This window comes from Osmerus mordax, chromosome 18 (genome assembly GCF_038355195.1).
Source record: "Osmerus mordax isolate fOsmMor3 chromosome 18, fOsmMor3.pri, whole genome shotgun sequence".
In the NCBI taxonomy this organism is placed as follows: domain Eukaryota; kingdom Metazoa; phylum Chordata; class Actinopteri; order Osmeriformes; family Osmeridae; genus Osmerus; species Osmerus mordax.
In genome coordinates, this window is record NC_090067.1 from 11562387 (window position 1) to 11587844 (window position 25458).

General features: G+C 50.3%; 1 protein-coding gene across 1 annotated transcript in view; it reads right to left on the minus strand.

The window, feature by feature from the left end:
• adgrb2 (adhesion G protein-coupled receptor B2) overlaps window positions 1-25458 on the minus strand; it is a 114023-nt gene that overhangs the window by 63542 nt on the left and 25023 nt on the right. The window contains 7 exon segments of the mRNA XM_067256320.1: window positions 855-961; window positions 2273-2374; window positions 3942-4106; window positions 4730-4894; window positions 9452-9613; window positions 17848-18033; window positions 19987-20067. Coding sequence (XP_067112421.1) covers window positions 855-961; window positions 2273-2374; window positions 3942-4106; window positions 4730-4894; window positions 9452-9613; window positions 17848-18033; window positions 19987-20067 — 968 coding nt within the window.

Genomic DNA, 25458 nt, shown 5'->3' on the forward strand with positions numbered 1-25458 from the left:
AGTGCCTACAAATGTACTGCATATTTGACTATTCCTTTTACCCTGTTTTTTCAAGATAAGTGACCCAAACCAGCAAATAAAATAAAAGGTCAGACTCGATAAAATAGGAATAAAACATTGTCATAAAAGTTGTGTCAACATTAAAACTTCTGAGCTTCTGATAAAAGGCAAAGATCAACCAGTACTCTTGTACGTAGATTCAGAACTTTGATGACACACAGTACACCAGAGCAAATTCAGGTAAAATGTGATGCCTAGAATCTCCACATACTATACTGCACATAGACCGCGTGTGGGTTTGTGTGTGTGTGTGTGTGTGTACCGTATGTGTGTGTGTGTACTGTGTGTGTGTGTGTGTTGATGAAATCTGACTAGGATCAGTCTTCTCGCAGTGAGAGAGAACTGTGAAACACAGGGCAGACAGGAGCAATCAGCCCTAATGAAACAAGACCAAGTCCTCGTGCTAATTAGGGGTTAGTTCCTTAGGCTAACTGCAATCAGCATGTGGCCTCCCGTCATCGTCACGGAGACAAGAGGTCATAGTTCACCCTGCAGGAAAACAACAGCTGATGAACACGTCCATTAAATATCACCTTTAAACAATGGGGGTGAAAAAGCTTTGAAAAACTCATTAGAGTAGAGAGAAAAGTCTGGGACGAAAAACAATAGCTCAGATTATGTTTGTGATGATAATGACAGAGTTATTTCACCAGGACAATGCTAGGAAGCTAACTGATAAACTTTTCAAAGCAACCCGGCATCTCTCCCTTCACAGAAGAGGTGACTGCAGCCTGAGAGAGGGGGGGGGAGAGAAAACAAGAGAGAAAAAGAAGAAGATTCCGGAAGGGACTTACAGATAAATGTAAATATCTAAATTCAAGTGAGACGCATCTGGCGAAGCTCGGAGGACCCCAGTAAGCAACTCCAGTAGAGTCCAGCAAGCAACGACGACTAGCAGAACCTGGAGAGGAGGGAGAGAGGGAGGGTGAGGGAGGGATAGAGAGAGGGAGTAGGGAGAGAGGGAGGGAGAGGGAGGGAGGGTGAGGGAGGGATAGAGAGAGGGAGTAGGGAGAGAGGGAGGGAGAGGGAGGGAGGGTGAGGGAGGGATAGAGAGAGGGAGTAGGGAGAGAGGGAGGGAGAGGGAGGGAGGGTGAGGGAGGGATAGAGAGAGGGAGTAGGGAGAGAGGGAGGGAGAGAGAGGGAGTAGGGAGAAAGGGAGGGGGAGAGAGGGAGACAGAGAGAGGGTGAGGGAGAGAGAGATAGGGAGAGAGGGAGAGAGAGAGAGAGAGAGAGAGAGAGAGAGAGAGAGAGAGGGAGGGAGGGAGGGAGGGAGGGAGGGAGGGAGGGAGGGAGGGAGGGAGGGAGGGAGGGAGGGAGGGAGGGAGGGAGGGAGGGAGGGAGGGAGAGGGAGAGGGAGAGGGAGATAGGGAAAGAGGCAGAGAGGGAGAGAGGGAGAGAGGGTGAGGGAGAGAGAGAGAAAAGATGTGTAAGAAAGAAAAACAGAATAGAGAGGAAGTGAGAGAGAGAGACAGGAAGATGAGAGAGAGTGAGAGGAACACAGTGTAAAACAACAAACCGTTCAAGTCGTTTCTCAGCCAAGTGCCATATTACATTTTTCCTTCAAAGGCTTTTGACATGTCTGAACCTGTTTCATTCTTTGGTGAGGTACACACACACACACACACACACACACACACACACACACACACACACACACACACAGGTACTACACAAGCTACACACACACACACACACACACACACACACACACACACACTTGCCTTTACCAACACACACTGTGGCCAAACCATCTATCACCTTTATATAAAAATAATTGTTTGTAAATGGAATGCCTCCCATCTCCAGACACAGGCTGGACCATAGCTACTGCTCTCCCACAGATGTTTGTTTGTTTGTAGTCATTTAGCAGACGCTCTTATCCAGAGCGACTTACAGTAAGTACAGGGACATTCCCCCCGAGGCAAGTAGGGTGAAGTGCCTTGCCCAAGGACACAACGTCAGTTGGCATGACCGGGAATCGAACTGGCAACCTTCAGATTACTAGCCCGATTCCCTCACCGCTCAGCCACCTGACTCCAGATGTGTAGACGTGATGAGCACCTTTGGGCCTGGTTTCTCACACATGGAGACTTTAACCCAGACTGAAAGCCAAGGTAGGCGGCTGGGTATGGGAGACAGTGCCAGGTGTGTTGTGGTGTGTGTACAGGTAGATGACCTGTCGTACGCCAGCGTGATGTCATGTTGGGCTCACCAGTGGCGTTAGTCGGACACTTATTGTAGACGGTTTCTCCAACCGAAGCCCTTTTCCAGGTCATGGCTAGAAGGTATTCATCTTTACATATCTCATGAAGAGCTGACAAGAAGGAGGAGGGAGAGTTACACACCAACAATACCAACATATCCACTTTAGAGACATGTACACATGGACACACACACGCATACACACAGACGCACCCACACACTGTAGAGACACACAATCAATTCTTCCCTGGCGCAAGCCCTTGTCTTATTTTCCCCCTCACACATTGTTGTGCCCTTTCTGCCCGTGTCCCTGTCTAAATTACAGCCTCGCTCTCTATTCCTCTCTGTCTCTCTCTCTCTCTCTCTGTTCCTCTCTCTCTCTTCCTCTCTCTTCCTCTCTCTTCCTCTCTCTTCCTCTCTCTCTCTTCCTCTCTCTCTCTTCCTCTCCATCTCTTCCTCTCCATCTCTCCCTCTCTCTCTGTGTTCATATCCATCCCTCTCTTTCACAACCCTGATGAAAAACAGCGCAGGCAACCGTGTTTGCCAGGGACGCGTCGAGGACCGTGAGGAAGGGGACGGGGGCGAGGAGGAGAGATGAAAGAGAGCTGTTCCCATCCCTGCCTTGTTCATGTGGATATATGTTCTTCATTGTACACGTCGCATCTGCCTGGCTCCAACACTGTCAGAGGACTTAGCAACTAGGGCTGCTAGTCATCTGTTCTATAGCCTCTCAAAGCTGCAAACAGACACCCAACACACACACATATACCGTATACACACACACCCACGCAGAGCTGCAGTCAAAGGCATGCTTATTAAACTGTGCTGTTTTCTGCAGTGGCTGACACACTGACAAATTGCACAGAGCAGGCCTTTGAACAATTTCCCTCCACCAAAGGGAGGGAAAGAAAAGAAAAAGCGATAGAGCAACAGCAAGAGAGAGAGAGAGAGGGGGGGGGGGAGACGACACAGCGATGACAAGAGGAGAGGACAGAAAGAAGAGGGAGAGAGATAGAGATAGAGAGAGAGAGAGAGAGAGAGAGAGAGAGAGAGAGAGAGAGAGGGGGGGGGGGGGACAGCGATGACAAGAGGAGAGGACAGAAAGAAGAGGGAGAGAGATAGAGATAGAGAGAGAGAGAGAGAGAGAGAGAGATGAAAGGGGGGAGAGAGAGAGAGAGAGAGATGAAAGGGGGGAGAGAGAGAGAGAGAGATATGAAAGGGGGGAGAGGGATTGTAAATTAGGAAGGAAAAGGAGGAGCAGGAAAACACAGACAGGTTTCCACATGGGCCGGAGAAACGGAGAAGAAACAAAGAGAACCAGGTTACAGGGCGCAGAGAGGTGAAGGAGGATATTAACATGAGGAGAGATCTGAACAGAGAGAGAGAGCAGAGAGAGACAGAGACAGAGAGAGACACACAGAGAGAGAGACAGACAGAGAGAGACAGAGAGAGAGACAGACAGAGAGAGAGAGAGAGAAACCTCGTCTCTCATCAGGAATCACCTCCATGCTCACAGACACAATTACAGCTGGATTGATCTTCATGAGAATGGCAATAGCTAACACACACATATAAACAGGCAGGTATCACACCCCCACACTCGGTACACAACCACACACTTAAACATACATAGACACATATGGATTCAAACAGACAGACACACACACAGGTGTGCTGACCGGGGCACTTCTTGTCGTTGCAGGAGCGGACCTCCTCCCCAGAGCCGTCGCACGGGTAGCCCTGCACGCCCGTGCCCTCGCACATCCTGAAGCGACGCTGCCACCCAGAGTCACATGTCTTGCTGCACAGACTCCAGTGGTTCCAGCTGCCCCAGTTCCCCCCTCCTGGAGACACAGGGGAGGGGAGGGGGAGGGGGGGATGTGGGGAGGGGGGATGTGGGGAGGGGAGGGGGGGGGGGATGTGGGGAGGGATGTGGGGAGGGGAGGGGGAGGGGGGGATGTGGGGAGGGGAGGGGGGGGGGATGTGGGGAGGGGAGGGGGAGATGTGGGGAGGGGGGGAGGGGGGGGTTAGAGTCAGGGGAGGGGGTGAACTTCAGACATGGAGATCTAATTTGCTCCGGTGATTTGAGGTGTCACCTGGCATGTAGATGGAGAGATGATGTATGGGCACGCTACGAGGCATCAATCATGTATCTCCCACCTCTACCTTGTTTGTGTGTGCGTGTGTTGCGTACAGTGCGTGTGTGTGGTATGTGTGAGTTCTGTGTTTGACGTGTGTGAGAGACCACGTGTGTGTGTGTGTGTGTGTGAGAGACCGTGTGTGTGTGTGTGAGAGAGAGAGACCATGTGTGTGTGTGTGTGTGTGTGTGTGTGCGCGTGTGTGTGTAAGAGACCACGTGTGTGTGTGTGTGTGTGTGTAAGAGACCATGTGTGTGTGTGTGAGAGAGAGAGACCACGTGTGTGTGTGTGAGAGAGACCACGTGTGTGTGTGTGCGAGAGGGCCTCACCTCCACAGGATGGGTTGGTACACTCCCTGCTCTCCTGGTGCGCCCCCTTGCACTCGGCCCAGCCGTGCACCGACACGCTGCAGCGCCTCTGCCTCAGCTGGGAGCCTGTGGAGCAGCTCACACTGCACCGGGACCAGGGGGCCCAGTCCAGCCACTGGCCCTCCACTGGGGGGGGAGGGGGGAGAGAGAGAGCAGAAAGGGGAGCGAGGAGAGATGTAGGGGGGAGAGAGGGGGGAGAGGGAGAGAGAAAAGGAGAGAGAGAGGGCAGAGAGGGGGGAGAGGGGGGAGAGGGAGAGGGAGAGAGAAAAGGGGAGAGAGGGGTAGGGAGAGTAGAAGTAATGGGATGGTGGAGTGATTAGTTAATGAAGTTAGGATAAAGAAAGGGTGAAAGACAAAGAGAGGGAGAGAGAGACATGGTGAGAAGGGCAACGAGACAGAGAAGCGTTTAAAGAGACTGATGAAACACTCCCTTTAAACAGGCTTGTAGAACCACACTTCAAATTAATCATGTCCCTCTTTTAAGAACTCCAGAACAAACTGAAGATTTTCCCCTTTTTTTTTTTTTTATAAAGTGTCCACTTCTCAGAAAAACTTACTTGCGGATTTATTTGTTTTACCCAGGGTATGATTCATGGCTCAGTGCGATTTTGAAAGACTGCTTTTCGACTAATCTCATCTTGTTGGGTTGTGGACTTGCTTGTGTAGCGAGCTTAATCAAAGAGGAGTACAGGGGGTTTAATGCAATCAAAGTAGTGGCGGTCAGACAGAGTAGGAATACCAAGCAGTCTCAACAAAGCCTAATGACATCAGCTCTGTCTGGATGAAGTCCTCCACTGCCGGCTTTCATAACAAACTCTCAGAGCAAACCACGAAGCAGGAAGCTGCTGACCATGACAGCTTGTCCGTCACCTTTCAGACACAGCCGTCGCTGTCATTGAGGACAGGCCGATCGATGGCCAGCTGGATCGATACGCTTCTATACAGTACAGCATACTGTACGATCTCATGGACACAAAGTGAGATATCGCTTTCTCCGTTTTCTCTCTTACTGCTGTGATGATGATGATGATGATGTATTTTGTGACATGAAAACATTGGCAAGTGTTCTAGGGGACGAACTGCTGTTTGCGCGCGCGCGTACATTTTTGTGCGTGTGTACGTTTGTCGGCGTGAGTGTGTCTACATGTGTGTGTGTGTTCTGTCAAGAGTGGTGACATCGTCTTGTTTGTGATGCTCGTCGTTTCAGAAGTGCGTTGATGTATCAGGACAAACACTATATGATCTCATGAATAATGTACAGACTTTCTCCCCCACATCTTTCTCACCGGTTTATTGATGTCGCATATATTTGATGTAAATCCTGTCACATTAGCATTTCCTCTGCGTGTGTGTGTTTGTGTGTCAGATAAACATTGCCATAGATGACAGATAGACTGTACTGCAGTAAGCCTTTGTGAGAGGTGACGTGATGGATTTGACTACAAAGGAGTTGACAACACAAAACAATTCAGTTCAATTCACTCAATCCAACACCTGCAATTCTGACAGACTTGTGTGTGTACAGACGATTTTGGTCACCCCTTCTATTTGAACTTGGACAAGCGTACGTCTAAGTATTTATGAGCATAGATTTGACTGATATCAAACTTGTGTTGGATATTGGCTTTAGATGAACAAACACAACATCCTCTCCCAGCGTCGGCTAGCTCGGGTAGTTGGACGCTAGCAGAGATCAGTCAGGTTGTTAAGTGGCAGAGTTACTGCAGGTATTGTCGGGTTTATGAGCTCTGTCAAAAGATGTAAATATGATTCATGCTGATGAATGTGAGCATTGTAAGTGCTTTTGTGTGTCTGTACTGTGTGTGTGTGTGTGTGTGTCTGTACTGTGTGTGTGTGTGTTAATTGAAAAGCTATCGACAAAGGCAGGGTGGAACTGCCATCATCATTCATGAACTGATTGCAGAGAGAGAGAAATATACAAGAGGAGAGGCAGTACATAAAAGTATTCCCGTCTTCTCTTTTTTTACACACACACACACACACACACACACACACACACACACACACGCGCACACCTAGTTGTATCCATCCTATTAGTCTCCACAAAGTCTTACTGCCATAAGATCTGTCTTCGACATTTTAATTTCAAACAAACCTCTACTTTGAACTGAAATGAACACTCTAGTCAGCCGAGCATGATGGATGCACAAAGACACACACTGACTTTGGGCAGCCAGCCAGCCAGACGGACACATTTCATTATAATTACATGAAGCCCAGAAACGCTTGCCCCTGTCTTTCTCTCTCTTTTTTTGCCATCTTTCTCTAACTTTATCTACCCCCCCCAAAGACACTCAGACCAACCCCAGCAGGCGTCCATTAGATAAAGACACTTGTTTCAGTCCTGCCCTTCTCCCTCTCTCTCCCTCCCTCCCTCTCTCTCTCCCTCTCTCCCTCCCTCTCCCTCTCCCTCTACCTCTACCTCCCTCCCTCCCTCCCTCTCCCTCTCAACCTCTCTCCCTCTCTCTCTCTCCCTCTGAGATATGAGACAGGGGCGGCTGCCTTTATTTCCCATCGCCAGGGAAGCCGTTTGTTTTTTTATTTATTCCAAACCTTTGGGAAACTTTGACTGAAGTCGGATCATGAAAGAGGGAGGCAACCCTCTGTAATCTGCTGGGACAGCGTGAGAGCGATCACTGGGCATCAGCCCCGATAGTATGACTCACCTTAAAAAGACCAACTAAGGAAGAGGACTTTTTCCAATAATACTGTCACATGTCACAGACAGAGGTGATAAGGGACACGCATGCACTCATTTCGGTAGAGCTGCCCACTTCTGATCCTTGGTGCTCTTGCTGCCCTTCCTTTGTGCACTCTCCGTACGTCGCTCTGCCTAACAGCGCCTGCCGACTGAATGAAATGTAACCGCAGAAGCTTAATACACGCCGACGTGTCTTAGATCACTGCTAAGGCTTCATTAAATACATTTGTTTCCCCTGTTCAAAACCAAACCGAGCACTGCTGCACAACACGCTTTTGCCCAGCACGTGTGACCCCCAATTAGCATGTCTTTACCGGCCAAGGGTTTGGTTAAGGTAGAACCGCTAGAAACAGCGTGCCGTAGGGAGTTCCCACGAAGAGGGTTAGGAGGGCTGGAACCTACATGTGGGGGTTTTACGATACGGAACGTTTCCTCTGCAACCCCCCCACAGTCTCTCATCCATCAACCCTTCCTGTTCTGAGCATCTCTTAACCAAACGCCTGGCAGGGAGGTGCGTTACACGCCACCTTGCACTTGTTCCCTTAGCGCTCCACCGTGCCGCGCAGGCGTTTGCTATGCATCGCCAGGCCGGCAGACACCGAGCCGGTGACACGGTTCCAGGGTGACGCTGTGTGACACTCGGGGGGGTGGGGGGGGGGGGGCGCTCACGGTTCAGTCTGCACGCACGAGGTGCGCCGTGGACTGATAGGCTAAAATACCAGTTCTGCGACAGGCTGCAATCACAGTCAATCAAGACCTGTCCCCCCCCTCCCCCCCTCCTCCTCCTCCTCCTTCCCACCGCATCTCGCCCAATGACATCTCCCGATTACGGCGATCGCCCACGGCCCTGTGGCAGTCTGGCGGCGGCGTGCTGGAGGCGTGTGGGGGAGGAGGACGGGCGCTGACCGACCCCAGCGCAGACGGAGGAAGCGTCCCCTCCCAGTCGTGTTAAAAACAGCCGCTTAGTATGGGTGCCATGGCGTTGACTTGGCGTCTCCTGAAGAGGTCACAGGTCATCTCACAGAGACGGCTGGCGAGTCTGCTGGAATGGTGGCCGTCACTGAACAAGTCGCTAGACCCCTGTTAAACACCCAAGTGAATGTCCTGGGCTGCGTTTCCCCATAACGATGGATCGTAGCTCTCTACGAGCAAAATAACGAAACCATCGTTATTTCTTGAGTGCGTTTCCCGAACATGCTCGTAAGGAGTAGGGCTAATCTACGAGCTTTCAAGAGCCTTGACTTTTCAATTTTCAGCCACTTTAACTACGATGGATTTGGGAAACGGCCTGTAAAACTAAGATCCGTCGTACGATGGATTCTACGATCAACCCAGGCTTACGACGCTTTCGGGAAACGCTGCCCAGGTCTGGAGAGGAGACTGAACTGATAACTGTACTGTCAGGGGGACAGCATGGAGAGGCAGCCTTTGAGGAACAGGGGAGAGATTCTCTAGCCAGACTGGAGCGAGATCAGACAGGACAGTGTCAGAGAGAGACAGAGAGAACACGCTTGTTGAATGAACGATGCAGGGTGACGTGTGTGTGAGAGAGAGACAAAGAGAGAGACAGAGAGAGAGAGAGACAGAGTGAGAGTGAGAGAGACAAAGAGAGAGACAGAGAGAGAGAGAGACAGAGAGAGACAGAGAGAGACAGAGAGAGAGAGACAGAGAGACAGAGAGAGAGACAGAGAGACAGAGAGAGAGACAGAGAGAGGTTGCAAGGTTGCCAGGTGCAGGGAGATACTGCAGACGAGAGAAATCCCACAGAGAGACACGACAACAGAGAAAAGACTTGTGTCTGAGACGTGTTCACACTCGAGTGAGTGACACTTGGAGAACCAGCTGGACAGACAGACATGACAGACAGAGTGATCGAGGTGGACAGAGAGAGAAAGAGAGAGAGAAAGAGAGGGAGGGTTGGAGAGGTGGAGGGGTATGGAGAGAATGGAGATGTTACTAACCAGGACACACTGCTATGTTGCACAGCTTGCTCTGGCTCTCAGGGGCCCCGCAGGCCTCGGCCCCGCCTCCGCTCACACACTTCCTGCTCCGAGTCCTGGAGCCCCGCCCACACGTCACAGAACACAGGCTCCATGACGACCACTCCTCCCACAGCCCATGCGCTGAGACACCGACGGGCGGCACATGCAGCCAATGGGAGATGAAGAATGAGAGAGAGAGAGAGAGACAAAGACAGAGGCGGAGGGCGGGGTTATGAGTCGGAAAGGTGACCAGGGCACCACCGTCCAATCGTGTCAAAGCAGGAAGTCGGTCGTCTGGACAGTGGTGCTTCCGCACCTGTTGTGTTGTTAGAATCATAGATATATATAAAGACTAGATGTCTTACGGCGGAGTCTAGAATGTCCGCACTTGGCGGCCATCTTGCTACAGTCAACTCGCTCACCCATAACATTGTGTTGATGCTACATGTACTTTTTAAATGACCATAACTTGCTCAATTTTCAACCGATTTTGAAACGGTTTGGTTTTTATCAACGTCAGAGATGTTGGTATGCCACTGCATACTTATGAATAATTATGTTTTTTTTATAGAATAGAAGTATGCAGTGGCATGACGACATCTCTGACGTTGATAACAAACCAAACCGTTTCAAAATCGGTTGAAAATTGAGCAAGTTATGGTCATTTAAAAAGCACATGTAGCATCAACACAATGTTATGGGTGAGCGAGTTGACTGTAGCAAGATGGCCGCCATGTACAGACGTTCTAGACTCCACCGTAAGACATCTAGTCTTTATATATATCTATGTTTAGAATGCTTAGCCAGGGTGAGGAATGCTGGATGTGAGAGAGCAGGTTAGGTTAGGAATGGACAAGCAACACAGCTGATCATGAATATTATCCAACATGAAGGACACGCGTTTGTGGACAGAATGAAGGAGGCTGGAGCATCACAAGAGTGAGTTTCGAAACATTTCCGTACAACTTTAACATTCGAGTTTCATGAACTACCATGTGACTACAACGGCATTACCCACAGTGGAACACTCAAGGTACATTGCTGTGTAGTTACATGGCATTCAGTGTTACCAGTATAGGTTATTAAATACATTTAGGAAGTCACAGTATACAGTACACAGTATAGGGAGTCAGGTGGCTGAGCGGTGAGGGAATCGGGCTAGTAATCCGAAGGTTGCCAGTTCGATTCCCGGTCATGCCAACTGACGTTGTGTCCTTGGGCAAGGCACTTCACCCTACTTGCCTCGGGGGAATGTCCCTGTACTTACTGTAAGTCGCTCTGGATAAGAGCATCTGCTAAATGACTAAATGTAAATGTAAATGTAAATGTATACGGTTGAGTTGTAAGGATGTTGTAAAAGGGCGGTTGAAGGTCATGGGACCAAACAAGTTCAAAGTCAAAGTCCACAACACCACTTACCCTGAGGAAGCCCAACATCCTCCACACCAAGTCTCAAGTGTGTAACAGCTTCTACAGCTAGACAATACTGAAGGGAAACTACACAGCACAGGCATTGTGGCTAGAGGCAGCTCATATGACCTCAAGTGTTGCCCTGCATATTGTTTTCTATTCTTCTCTTTCAACAGAACAACAATCAGCAACGTGCATGTAACAGCGGTTTCGACTGGTGTCTGGAGCAAGGGAGGGAGGGAGAGAGAGAGAGAGTGATTTATGATGTTGTGAAGACATGAGAGGGAGAGACCGGTGAAAAGCTGAGCTCTCTTGGCTGCGGTGGATTCCGAGGCGTCTGTCTCCTGGTCCTGTGCTGCCTGGGCCTGAGGTGGGTTTCACTGCTGATTTATGGGACGTGTGGAAGACTGCTCGGCCAGTTCAAACACAGCTGCGTGCAGCCTCGACACTCACACAACTCACACACGCACGGCCCATTACTTGCGTGCACTTATGCACGCACGCACACACACAGAGAGAGAGAATGAGAGGGGGAAAACAGGACAGAGTGAATGGACGGTCATGTGAACATGGAGGCTCCAGAGTAGTGGAGCCGGATCGTGAGGGGGGAGTTCAGGAGCAGACTGAGAGCGGAGGCAGTGACGGAGGCAGTGAAGGAGACAGTGACGGAGGCAGTGACGGAGGCAGTGAAGGAGGCAGTGAAGGAGGCAGTGAAGGAGGCAGTGAAGGAGGCAGTGAAGGAGGCAGTGACGGAGGCAGTGACGGATGCAGTGAAGGAGGCAGTGACGTGGACGACAGATGAGACAGTCACACAGGACCTGAGAGGAGCCAGGAGGACATCACGGAGCAGGACGAAGAGACGAGGAGGTTCAGAGAGTGAAGGAGGGTGAGGGAGAGAGAGAGAGGGTGAGGGAAGGAGGGTGAGGGAGGGAGGGTGAGAGGGAGAGAGAGGGTGAGGGAAGGAGGGTGAGGGAGAGACGGTGAGGGAGAGAGGGTGAGAGGGAGAGAGAGGGTGAGGGAAGGAGGGTGAGGGAGAGACGGTGAGGGAGAGAGAGAGGGTTAGGGAAGGAGGGTTAGGGAGAGAGAGAGGGTGAGGGAGGGAGAGAGTGAGGGAGGGTGAGGGAGAGAAAGAGAGTGAGGGAGAGCGAGGTAGGGAGGTAGGGAGGGAGAGTGAAGGAGATGTGGAAAGTTAGCAAGTGTTTGAGGACAGTTATGGGAAAAGAGGCTGATTCTGATGGAGATTTTGAAGGAAATGCTGAAAGGGAGATATTTGGAGAGAGATTTGGAGGGATGTTAAAAGGGAGATTGAGTGAATGAAACAGAGTGGGAGAGAGGCTTTGCTGGCACTGTGCTATGTGAGGTTGCCATCTAAATAAAACATGCAGATGAATAATTAATTAGTCAACTCTCTGTGGAGAGAAGCTCAGAAGAGCTGGAACAGAGGCCAGAGAGCAAAAGACAGAGCGAGAGACAGAGAGAGACAGATAGAAGAAGACAAAATGAGAGAGAGACAGTGTGAAAGAGAGTGTGAGAGAGAGAAAACAAAAGGAAGAAAAACCCATCTGCCTCCCCATGCAAACCAACCGACAGTCCAAGAAAGAGTTCAGAATCACTTGTTTTAAAGCCCACACTCCAGACTCCATCAACACTGGCAAACAGGGAGGATCAATATCCACAATCAAAAACATTGTGAGACTAAACAACAGTGTCTCCTAAAGACAAGAAAGAATGTCTGTCTACCTGTGTGAGGTGAGGAACAATAAGCCAAAGCCTTAAGCTTTGGAGCATGTTGGAGTGTTGGAGCCAAGATGTGGGGTGATGGATGAATGAGGGTTGAACAGAGATTGAGAGAGAGACAGATGGAAGACGTAGAGATGGAAGAGAGAGAGAAAGCGCCTAGAGGTGGATGCAGAAACAGAAAGACAGTGTACACTTGGAACCATACACGTGCATTAGTCAGTGTTGGAGGCTGTAGTGCTCTACAGATGAACACACGCACACGCACGCACACACACACAGTGTTCCCAAACATCAATCAAGTGCAGCAATCATGGAAGCCTATATTTATGAGAGCCCATGCAAGTGTTGGCCGTCCTACTAATTGAGAGCCAGAGGAGAAACTAGTTTTTTGGCCCCACCTGTGGGTGAGAATGAGAATCTACCCCTTCTGATGAGTCGTTGCGTAATAGCCGCAAATCCAGTTTAAAAAACAAAACAGATAAAAGATATAGCGCACAGAGAACTGAATTACCATGGGTGGTCAGTGTGTCTGTGTTAGAACATGCAGAGGGAGGGGAGAGGGGGAGAGGGAGGGGGGGGGGAGGGAGGGAGGGAGGGAGAGAACAAGAGGAGGGGGGGAGAGAGAACGAGAGGAGGGGGGGAGGGAACGAGAGGAGGGGGGGAACGAGAGGAGGGGGGGAGGGAGGGAACGAGAGGAGGGGGGAGGGAACGAGAGGAGGGGGGAACGAGAGGAGGGAGGGAGAGAACGAGAGGAGGGGGGGAGGGAGAGAACGAGAGTAGGGGGGAGGGAGGAGGGAGAGAACGAGAGGAGGGAGGGAGAGGAGGGGCGGAACGAGAGAACGACAGGAGGGGGGGGGAGGGAGGGAACAGGAAGAGCGCCAAACTAGAACAGACACGAGGAAACAACAGTTTTTATGCAAACAAGCCTAGAGGTCGTGAGTCAACAGGGAAAGGAGAGACAGAGGGGTCAAAGGTCACGTCAAAGCCGAAGTGAGACGAGGTTACACACCAACATGTGGGATGAGACGGCGAATAAACACAGAACAACACACACACACGTGAGATCACACACACACACAGTGTGTAACCAGCCTGTTACACCCCGCCGCCTCAGTGTTCAGGCTCATGTTCACGTTGTTCACATGCTCCCGTGGCTTGTTGATCGCGTATTTCGGTTTGGTCTTTGTCGTGATTAGCTGACTGCTGTCACCTGTCGGGTTTTCGGTTCATTAGTGAGAAGCGTTGTCACCTGTGTCTTGTTAGGTTTCGTATTCACGTCCCTGTTCTGCGCCCAAGCCTGGCCGCTTATTGTATCCCTGGGGTTGTGTTCATGTCTGAGTGTCCCTGCTGCACTCGTCTCAGTCAAGTCGACACGGTTTGAAGGAAAGGAGACTTTCCTAGCTACAGTGCTATGTGCTATACAACAACAAAAACATTCTTATTGCTTTAGTCGATTAAGGTTTTAATGGTAATTTTGGATTTCCTTTTATTTGAGGCTTTAGATAAACCACAACTCGCCTCATAAAACGTCATTTTTCGTTTTTAATAAATGATAGCTCAGACCTTTCATGGTGCTATTCAGAATAACATAACATAAAAGCTAAGATCTCGTTATTTCTATGACTGGGTGTGTTTCATATCCAGATAATAAGTTTTCTTCCAAGGAGATTCTATTATTAAAATTCCATCTGCACAGGGGGACTCAAATGGAATCCTTTTGCTTGCGTTTCTGTGAGCTATAGTAACTCAAGACAGACACCCACACACTAATAACATTGTGACTACATTTACATTTAGTCATTTAGCAGACGCTCTTATCCAGAGCGACTTACAGTAAGTACAGGGACATTCTCCCTGAGGCAAGTAGGGTGAAGTGCCTTGCCCAAGGACACAACGTCATTTTGCACAGCCGGGGAATCGAACCGGCAACCTTCAGATTACTAGCCCGCTTCCCTAACCGCTCAGCCACCTGACTCCCTGACTAACCTCTAAGGTTGGGTGGACAGCGTTTAATTCAGCAGTTTGTGGTCGTGTGCATGCCTGTGGTCTAACAGTCCCTGGCTTCTGAAAATATGCATCAGCAAGCTTCCTTGTGATTCACACAAGGCTTAACCCTGCACATCTCCTCCCTCAGCTACCTGACACAGATCAGATCACAGATCAGATCACAGATCTGTGGAGCTGGATGGAGGCTCCTCCCTCAGCTACCTGACACAGATCAGATCACAGATCAGATCACAGATCAGATCACAGATCTGTGGAGCTGGATGGAGGCTCCTCCCTCAGCTACCTGACACAGATCAGATCACAGATCTGTGGAGCTGGATGGAGGCTCCTCCCTCAGCTACCTGACACAGATCAGATCACAGATCTGTGGAGCTGGATGGAGGCTCCTCCCTCAGCTACCTGACACAGATCAGATCACAGATCAGATCACAGATCAGATCACAGATCTGTGGAGCTGGATGGAGGCTCCTCCCTCAGCTACCTGACACAGATCAGATCACAGATCAGATCACAGATCTGTGGAGCTGGATGGAGGCTCCTCCCTCAGCTACCTGACACAGATCAGATCACAGATCAGATCACAGATCTGTGGAGCTGGATGGAGGCTCCTCCCTCAGCTACCTGACACAGATCAGATAACAGATCTGTGGAGCTGGATGGAGGCTCCTCCCTCAGCTACCTGACACAGATCAGATCACAGATCTGTGGAGCTGGATGGAGGCTCCTCCCTCAGCTACCTGACACAGATCAGATCACAGATCAGATCACAGATCAGATCACAGATCAGATCACAGATCAGATCACAGATCAGATCACAGATCTGTGGAGCTGGATGGAGGCTCCTCCCTCAGCTACCTGACACAGATCAGATCACAGATCTGTGGAGCTGGATGGAGGCTCCTCCCTCAGCTACCTGACACAGATCAGATCACAGATCTGTGGAGCTGGATGGAGGCTCCTCCCTCAGCTACCTGACACAGATCAGATCACAGATCAGATCACAGATCAGATCACAGATCACAGATCAGATCACAGATCAGATCACAGATCAGATCACAGATCAGATCACAGATCAGATCACAGATCAGATCACAGATCTGTGGAGCTGGATGGAGGCTCCTCCCTCTGCTACCTGACACAGATCAGATCACAGATCTGTGGAGCTGGATGGAGGCGTTTTAGAGTGCGTCTCAACTTGGCTCCTCTTCAAAACCTATAACTTGTCTGAGCAATTACTGCCCAGTGTCTTTTATCAGGAGATCCACCGTTATTCAAAATTGATCAGCTATACCACCTGAATTTAGGAGTTGTCCTTCCGGAAAAAAGGTGGAAAAAAAGCACTTTTCAGCTCATTGGTTTTCTGTCATGTCTCTTTTTTTGGGATAAGACCCAACTGCTCTCTCACTCTCTCTCACACACGCAAACACATGCAAACTCACAAAATCTTGAAAGCACTCTGACATACACACACAGACCACTCATCAAATTGCGAAAGCACGCCCTGTTCTCGCTGCCTTCAGCTTACATGGAGTACAGTGTCCTGGCTGTTGACTGTGGATATGGCTGTTTTGGTCTCTGTCCGTGTTTGAGATTATTGAGGAACTCGGATAAACCACACAAGGAATTTACTTTAAACAGCTCCAACAAATTATCTACCATATAGCCTTTAATCCACACACACCCGTATACAGTAAAGTACAGTAGATACACACCCACACACCTAGTATGACACTAGGTGTGGAAAGGAGAGAGAAGGAGAGAGAAGGAAAGGAGAGAGAAGGAAATCAAATCTAAAACACAGCACAGCAACCGATACAACATCAGACGAGAGACTGAGGATATTTATATCAACTGCTGAAAGGAAAATGAGCCACTTAGACATACAAATCGTGCTGGAGCATTAGCATAAAAACAAGATTAGCATATGCACCGACACAGAAGGGAAATGTTTCTTGTTTTTATTTTGGGGTGGGGTGGGAGGAAGCGAAGTGTCAACACAAAAAAACATGCTCTAGAGTGGATTTGAGACACTCATACACCCCACACATGCTAAAAAACAAACACACACACACAGACAGATGGAACAGAAAGCTACAGACAAAACCAGGCTGATACTCGACAGTTTAGGGATGCTGTTATTAACTAGAGAGCATTAATCTACCTCCCGCGCAACACACACACAGGGTAATCAATGCTGATGAGTAGCATCCATCCTACTGTAACACTGGCAGGAGTAAGGGTGAGGTCTGTTGAGTGACAGTTGTCACAACAACACAATGCAGCCTTAGAACAAGAACAATGCGAATGAGATGTGTTGTGTTGGAACCCCCCAGACGGGGGAAAAGCTGATACGGGCCTGGAATTGTGTTTACGGTGTTCCGGAATTGATTCTGTTTCGAGGAGAGCAACTCCCAGGTTACCTTAGTGACAGCAGGGAACAGAGATAATGTATAGGAAGGCATGGAGATAAAATACTAGAATTCAAGACTTGTGAGTGTGTCCTCGACTCCTCGTAAAGGACAAGAAGAGAGAGCGAGAGAGAGCGAGAGAGAGTGAGAAAACGAGGAAGAGGAAAGAGAGAGTGAAAAAGGATAGATGGAGACAGAGAGAGGGAGAAAGATGTGCATGGTAAACCTTTGGGTTGTGTCCAGTCTGATAGACTGGCTGACACTTAAACAGTCAGTCGTCACACCGCACACCCGCACACACACACTCCTTCCAGTGTGAATTGAAATGACAAAGTGACATTGCTATGTTGGCCCTGCCATTGCTAAATGACAAACCTTGGCCATGCAGGGGTTTTAAGAGTGAGTTTTGTGGGTGTGTTGGTTACCAGAGTATTTGTGGAGCTTTTTTCTGAAGTCTCACACTTGATATATGAATAATAATTGATTTTCTGTAGAAAACAGAGTTCCATCAGCATATCACTTATTTAAGATGTCGGAAAGGGGGGGTTCTATTATTATACACTTAATTATTAATTCAACACGTCTATAAAAGGATGTGTGAGTAACCAGCGAGAGTGTGTCGTGTGTGTGTGTTTACGTGAGGATGTGTGTGTGTGTGTGAGAGAGAGAGAGTTGCTGGGTTTTTGCAGGTTTGTGTGTGTGAGTTATTGGGTTACATGGGTGTACTGTATGTATGTATGTGTGTGTGTGTGTGTGTGTGTGTGTGAGACACTGTGTGAGTGTGAGACACTGTGTGTGTGTGTGGCCTACCTGCGATCAGTCCAGGCTCACCTGGGCAGGTGGCTGTGTTGTTGCACATGCGCGTCTCCCTCAGGGCGCCGCTGCACAGTGTGCCGTACGGAGACGACACACAGGAACGCGTGCGCACCTGCCAGCCCTGACCACACGTCAACGAACACACACTCCACTGAGACCACTCCTCCGCTGCTGGGTCACCTGGAGAGGAGGAGAGAGAGAGGGGAGAGGAGGAGGAGAGAGAGGGAGAGGAGGGAGAGAGAGAGAGAGAGAGAGAGAGAGAGAGAGAGAGAGAGAGAGAGAGAGAGAGAGAGAGAGAGAGGGAGGGAGGAGGAGAGAGAGAGAGAGGGAGAGGATGAGGAGAGAGAGGATGAGGAGAGAGAGAGAGAGAGAGAGAGGAGGAGAGAGAGAGAGGGAAGGAGGAGGAGAGAGAGAGGGAGAGGAGGAGGAGAGAGAGGGAGAGGAGGAGAGAGAGAGAGAGAGAGAGAGGGGGGGGGGGGGGAGAGAGAGGGGGGGGAGAGTGCGAGAGAGAGAGAGTGTGGGAGAGAGAGAGTGTGGGAGAGAGAGAGTGTGGGAGAGAGAGAGTGTGGGAGAGAGAGAGGAGTAGAACAGAAAGTCAAAGCGACTGTGTTCAGATGCACTGCTGGGAGATTTTTACAATCTCAGGGACACCAAACTTCCTGAATTGAAGTCAAATACAACAAAAGGGCGTAGGAGTAAGGTGGGAGTAGGGTGGGGGTTGAAAGAAAAATAAAAAACAAGCTGACGAAAGGGAGAGAGAGAACAGAGAGGAAGAAATAAAAAGCACAAGAAGAAAGAAGCGAAAGGGGCTTTGTGTCCTTGTTAATAAAGATTAAACACACACAGGGGCTGCAAGCCACCACGAGCACAAAAAGACCGGGTATTCATGAGCCGTGAGGTTATATGCATGAGGAAGGAGATAACATTCATAAGCATGAAGCGGATATTCGTGAGGAAGACGTTAATATTCATGAAAGTGACATGTGTGATCCTCCAGGACATGAGCCCAGGGCTGAACTTAATCCATGTGAACGGCTAGGTAACGTCATTAACATCCCAGGACCCAAGATGGCGTGGGTCAGGGGTGTGTTCAGGGGGGAGAGAGGGGAGGATGGACGCTGGGTGAGGGAGATGAGGGAGATTACTGGTGAGTGATTGCAGGGGGAAGAGACCATCTTCCTGAAGTGTGTGTGTCCTTGGAGAGGAGAGAGGTGTTTACACAACCCTGCTCCATCTCTCTCTTCTTTTAGCTGTCCCGTCCCTCGCTCGCTCTCCCCTCTACCCACCCCTCTCTGCCCCTCTCCCTCTCCCTTCACACCCCTCCCCTCCCTGTACTCTCTTCCCTCTCCTCTCCTTTTTACCTCGCATTAGCTACCTCCCCTCCTCCCCCCTCTCCCCCCTCCCTCTCTGTTATACAGTGTTTATGAGGAGCGTGTCCTTGGATGGGGGGGGGGCGTCATCACAAGACGAACGGGCAAATCAAATTAATTGCACGTCCTTTAATCGCATTACATCTTCATTTACATGCAGTGAGTCAGGGCTTAAGCTCATCACAGCTGCCTGGGGGACGAGGAGGGGAGGAGGAGGGAAGAGGAGGGGAAGAGGAGGGGAAGAGGAGGGGAAGAGGAGGAGGAAGAGGAGGGGAGGCGGAGTGGAGGAGGAGAGGAGGAGGAGGGGAGGAGGAGGGGAGGAGGAGGGGAGAGATGGAGGGGAGGGAGGAGGAGAGGAGGAGGGGAGAGATGGAGGGGAGGGAGGAGGGGAGGAGGAGGGGAGGACAGGCAGTGCCAGGGGTTCCCCCCTCAGTGGGGCTTTCCCCCTCGCAAGGATATTTAAGGGACTGTGTGTGGTGTGTGTGTGGTGTGTGTGTGGTGTGTGTGTGTGTGGTGGGTGTGTGGTGTGTGGTGTGTGTGTGTGGTGTTTGTGTGTGGTGTGTGTGTGTGGTGTGTGTGTGTGTGAGAAAGGTTGTGTTCAAGCTGTGTGACCTTACTAGACCCATAACAAGAATATCGTCCCTACAGATCATGTGTGAGGTGAAACAGGTGCATATGCATATTCACACACACACACACACAAACCCACGCACACACGCCTGCACAAGCACGCACACACACACACGCACACGCACAAACTCACCTGTCTGAGCCTGAAACACACCTGGCTGATCAGCTGATCTGGGTCTCTGTGTCTTCACCTTGAGGTCTTCATCCTCTGGGTCTGCAAGTCACACACACGGGGGTTATTTATGTACACACACACACACACACACACATACACATACACTCCACTAAATGGTCTCATTTAGGGGACAACAAAAACTTGAACACAAAAAATCCTTAGAGAACCATCCTTGTGTAGACAAGAAGACACATTTGCGCATGCAACACACACACACACACATACACACACAGGGTCTCTGGTGTAAATGGATGCTCTGAATATGTAACAATCATGTGCCATATCCCCTGAACAGGGAAAACAATCTTTTATTTAATAGATCTATTTCAGCAGAGTTATACAAGCTGGTGGGGAATTGCACAGCACATTCCCTCCTCCTGCAGCTATTACTCCATAATAGCATAATAGTGTCTGGCCTAACCCAACATCTCCAGTCCACATGATACTGACAAGTCCTTCTACTGTTTCGGGTCCTTTTGACGTCCCAGAGAGGACCTTCTGTGCTCGCTCAATTATCCTACTTTGACAAATGTTACACCGAAACAACTCAATCTTCCCCCGACGCTCCCAAGGTAAAACATTTGTTGAGTGAAATACAGTTTAACAAAGCCTGACATCTAAGCTTGCATGCAGCGTACCAAAGCAGGACCAGACGCAAGGTAACTGGGGGGAGTCAGGTGGCTGAGCGGTGAGGGAATCGGACTAGTAATCCGAAGGTTGCCAGTTCGATTCCCGGTCATGCCGACTGACGTTGTGTCCTTGGGCAAGGCACTTCACCCTACTTGCCTCGGGGGAATGTCCCTGTACTTACTGTAAGTCGCTCTGGATAAGAGCGTCTGCTAAATGAATAAATGTAAAATGTAAATGTAAATGTAACTCCACCAAAGTACCAGAAGGGACAGCACCACCAGCTATCAGTATGCTCCAATTAAAGCTCCAATGCTTCCCAAGGACCCTACTGTGGGATTGTGTGCGTGTGATTGTGTGTGTGTGATTGTGTTTGTTTACAGTATGTGTGTGTAGCTGGTTGAAAATCCATGGTGGATCTCCAGAGGACTGTACACAGGAGAACCTAGTCGAGTCAACTCCAGTTTTTCTGCAGGTGTTTGTGCCTGTGTGTGTGTGTGTGAGTGAGAGCGTTGTATAGAAACAGATAGAGAAAAATATGGAGAAAGAGAGAGAGGTAGGGAGGGGACGAGAGAGGGATGGAGAGAGGGATGGAGAGAGGGATGGAGAGGGAGAGAGAGGGATGGAGAGGGAGAGAGTGATGGAGAGGGAGAGAGAGAGAGAGGAGCCACCTCTAGACATCCCCAGGCTCTGTCAAGCAGGCATGATTATGGAGAATTCCCCCATGGGTGTAAACTAGCACACGTGCACACACACACACACGTGCACACACACACACACACACACACAATTCCCCTCGGAAAACTGTACAAATACACTGTTATAGCTCAAATGCCCAATACCACCAACCCGCTAATTTGAACCGTCACAGAAAAGACAATAAAGCTGTCAGGAAAATGACAACTTCCCACCACAAACACACTAGGGCTGTCTACGAATATTCTATATTCGAATATATATTCGAATAGTGGTTAAAAACAGAAATTCGAATGTGAAAATTAATATTCGAATGTAAAAATAAACACAACCGCAGCAGCGGCGCTCCCTGTCTCCCTGCCTCCCTCCCTGTCTCCCTGCCTCCCTGCCTGTCTCCCTGCCTCCCTCCCTGTCTCCCTGCCTCCCTGGCTCCCTGTCTCCCTGCCTCCCTGGCTCCCTGTCTCCCTGGCTCCCTCCCCCCCTCCCTGTCTCCCTGCCTCCCTGTCTCCCTGCCTCCCTGTCTCCCTCCCTGCCTCCCTGTCTCCCTCCCTGGCTCCCTGCCTCCCTGGCTCCCTGCCTCCCTGGCTCCCTCCCTGGCTCCCTGCCTCCCTGTCTCCCTGCCTCCCTGCCTCCCTGCCTCCCTGTCTCCCTGTCTCCCTGCCTCCCTGTCTCCCTCCCTGCCTGTCTCCCTGCCTCCCTGGCTCCCTGTCTCCCTGGCTCCCTCCCCCCCTCCCTGTCTCCCTGCCTCCCTGTCTCCCTCCCTGCCTCCCTGTCTCCCTCCCTGCCTCCCTCCCTGGCTCCCTGCCTCCCTGGCTCCCTGCCTCCCTGGCTCCCTCCCTGTCTCCCTGCCTCCCTGCCTCCCTGTCTCCCTGCCTCCCTCCCTGCCTCCCTCCCTGTCTCCCTCCCTGTCTCCCTGTCTCCCTGCCTCCCTGTCTCCCTGTCTCCCTGCCTCCCTCCCTCCCTGTCTCCCTCCCTGCCTCCCTCCCTGCCTCCCTCCCTGCCTCCCTGTCCCCCTGCCTCCCTGTCTCCCTGCCACAGGCAGCAGACAGAGCTAAGCCCTCTCCAGCACCGCTCTGAGCAGGACGTCTCAGTGGGGCTCCACAGTTAGTGTGTGTGTTAGCGAGCTCCTCACACCGCCAAGAACGGAGGGACGCCACCCGCTCACACACACACACACAAAACAGTTTGTCACACAAAAGCCCACACAACATACTGGACACCCAAACACATATTCAGCGGGCCACACAGACACACACACACACATGCAAGGACACACACACACACAAACACACGCAAACACACAATAGCAATGAAATATGCCGGATAAGTAAACAAGGGAGTAAAGCTGATGGGAGCTCTGATGCTGGCCAGGGATGAGGATTGCTGGATAGCCAGTTAGAGCCACAGGATCCTTTGTTGAGCTGAGCTGGGATTTACCCACACAGAAAGGAGAGTGTGTGTGGGTGGGTGCGTGCGCGCCATGTATCTTTGTATGTGAGGGCATGAACATTTGAATCTCTTGTCAGTATACTGTAGTGTACTGTAGGTGAGGGGTGAGTGTCTGCAAGTTGATAATAATGTGTGAGAAAGAAAGAATGTGTGTTATATTTGATTGTGCGGGGTGAACGAACACACACACACACACACAGTGCCCTCTCCCAACCATATATCAAATCTCAGCTTATACCTCCCTGGTCCTGTCCATTTACTAGTTGGCCGGTCTGGGAGAGTCGAAACTGATAGAGGATCTATAATGGACTTTATATAAGCTACTGGACAGACAAGGGCTACTTCATCTCTCCCTCCTTCCTTCCACCTCTACCTCCATCTCTCTCTCTCTCCCCCCAGCCTAACACTAGACCCCCACCTCTCTGTATCTCCCTGCTTCCATCGGTCTCTCTTTCTTTCTCTCCGTCTCTCCCTCTATCTGTCTCTCTCTCCTCTCTTCCTGTCTCTCTCTCCTCTCTTCCTGTCTCTCTCTCCTCTCTGCCTGTCTCTCTCTCCTCTCTGCCTGTCTCTCTCTCTCCTCTTCCCATTCTCTCTCTCCTCTTCCCAGTCTCTCTCTCCTCTCTGCCTGTCTCTCTCTCCTCTTCCCAGTCTCTCTCTCCTCTTCCCTTTCTCTCTCTCCTCTTCCCTTTCTCTCTCTCCTCTTCCCAGTCTCTCTTCCCAGTCTCTCTCTCCTCTTCCCAGTCTCTCTCCCCTCTTCCAAGTCTGTCTCTCCTCTTCCCAGTCTCTCTCTCCTCTTCCCAGTCTCTCTTTCCTCTTCCCTGTCTCTCTCTCCTCTTCCCAGTCTCTCTCCCCTCTTCCCAGTCTCTCTCTCCTCTTCCCAGTCTCTCTCTCCTCTTCCCTGTCTCTCTCTCCTCTTCCCAGTCTCTCTCTCCTCTTCCCAGTCTCTCTCTCCTCTTCCCAGTCTCTCTCTCCTCTTCCCTGTCTCTCTCTCCAGAGCAGCGATGAGGGCAGAAGCAGAAGCGGGGCTTGCAGTCAGAGTGAGATAGCAGCGGGCGGCTGGAGAAGGATTCAAGGTCATCCACACCTCATGAATTGAAACTGGGTTTCATAAACTGCATTTCACGGACACACACACCAGACAGACGCGGAATAGCAAGCATGGGCACGTTTAATAATGCACACACACACACAAAGTACACACACAATTATTGAATGTGTACAGTTCTATTTGGAAGTCACCTGCACTTTATGTACAAGTATGTATGCAAAACAGTAAATGGGCAGATAGACATCCTCACAAAAAAGACACACACATACTAACACACCTTCATAGCCACACGCAATTTTCCTCAGACTTAAATTGCCTGAATTTGTATTAACTTATCTGCAATATCTTCTCTCCCAATCAATCTCCCCCTCCCTCCCTCCCTCCTCCCCCCTCCCTCCCTCCCTCCCTCCCACATCTGCACCACATCACTATGGACGTCTGCTCCACATCACTATGGATGTCTGCACCACATCACTATGGACGTCTGCACCACATCACTATGGATGTCTCCACCACATCACTATGGACGTATGCTCCACATCACTATGGACGTCTGCACCACATCACTATGGACGTCTGCACCACATCACTATGGACACACAACACAGACACCAGAGTACGAAACCCGGTTGTGATTTAGCACTCGGCCAAGCAGAGGAGCATGGACACCAGACTCTGTGGACCAAATGACAGAATTACATGAAGGAGTACACTTGTTTTGCAACACTGGGCCACGCTGCACAGGAGGTGTTCAGAGTTTAACTGACCGGAACCCATCTGTCCTACCTGAGGTACAGTACACGCACGCTCACAGGGACACACACACACGCTAACAGTATTGTGCTGGTGTGATAGACTAAGAGGTGTTTCCATAGTAACCCTGCCATGGCGACGTTGGGAATGAGACAGAGGTAATCACACTCTTGCAGAGAAGACCAGACAGGGAGGGAGGGAGAGAGGGAGAGAGACAGGGAGGGAGGGAGGGTTATAAATCACACCTTTCACACCCTGTGTCTGCCTCTCTCATGGACAGGTAAGAAGAACTGGCAGACTGTGTGTATGTGGGTGTGTGTGCGTCTGTGTGTGCTAGCGTACCTGTGCCACTAAGAGAAGACCTTGGCAGAGTTTTTTTCATCTCTTTCCTTCTGTTTCTTCTATCTTCAGTCTATCTATCTATCTTCGGTAATTCCTTTCTGAAATGTCCCTGAAGTAGTAACATCCTCATTTCATTCCCTGCCTTTTCCATCATGGTTGTGTGCGTGTGTGCAGGCATGCATGTCAGTAGTATGCGTATGTTCGTGCATGTGCCTAATTCCTCCTCACGAGCATCTGTAAGAGCCGTGTGTGTACCCTTCTGATCACACACACAGCCTAATCTGCGAGCGCAGCGCGCAATTAACCACATGTGCACACGCACACACACACACACACACACATGGATGAGTTAGTCCCAAAGATGCGGTAACTAAACAGAGCCTAATGAGTCAGGTGAGTCAGGTGGCTGAGCAGTTAGGAAATCGGGCTAGTAATCAGAAGGTTGCCGGTTGGATTCCCTGCCGCGCGAAATTACGTTGTGTCCTTGGGAAAGGCACTTCACCCTACTTGCCTCA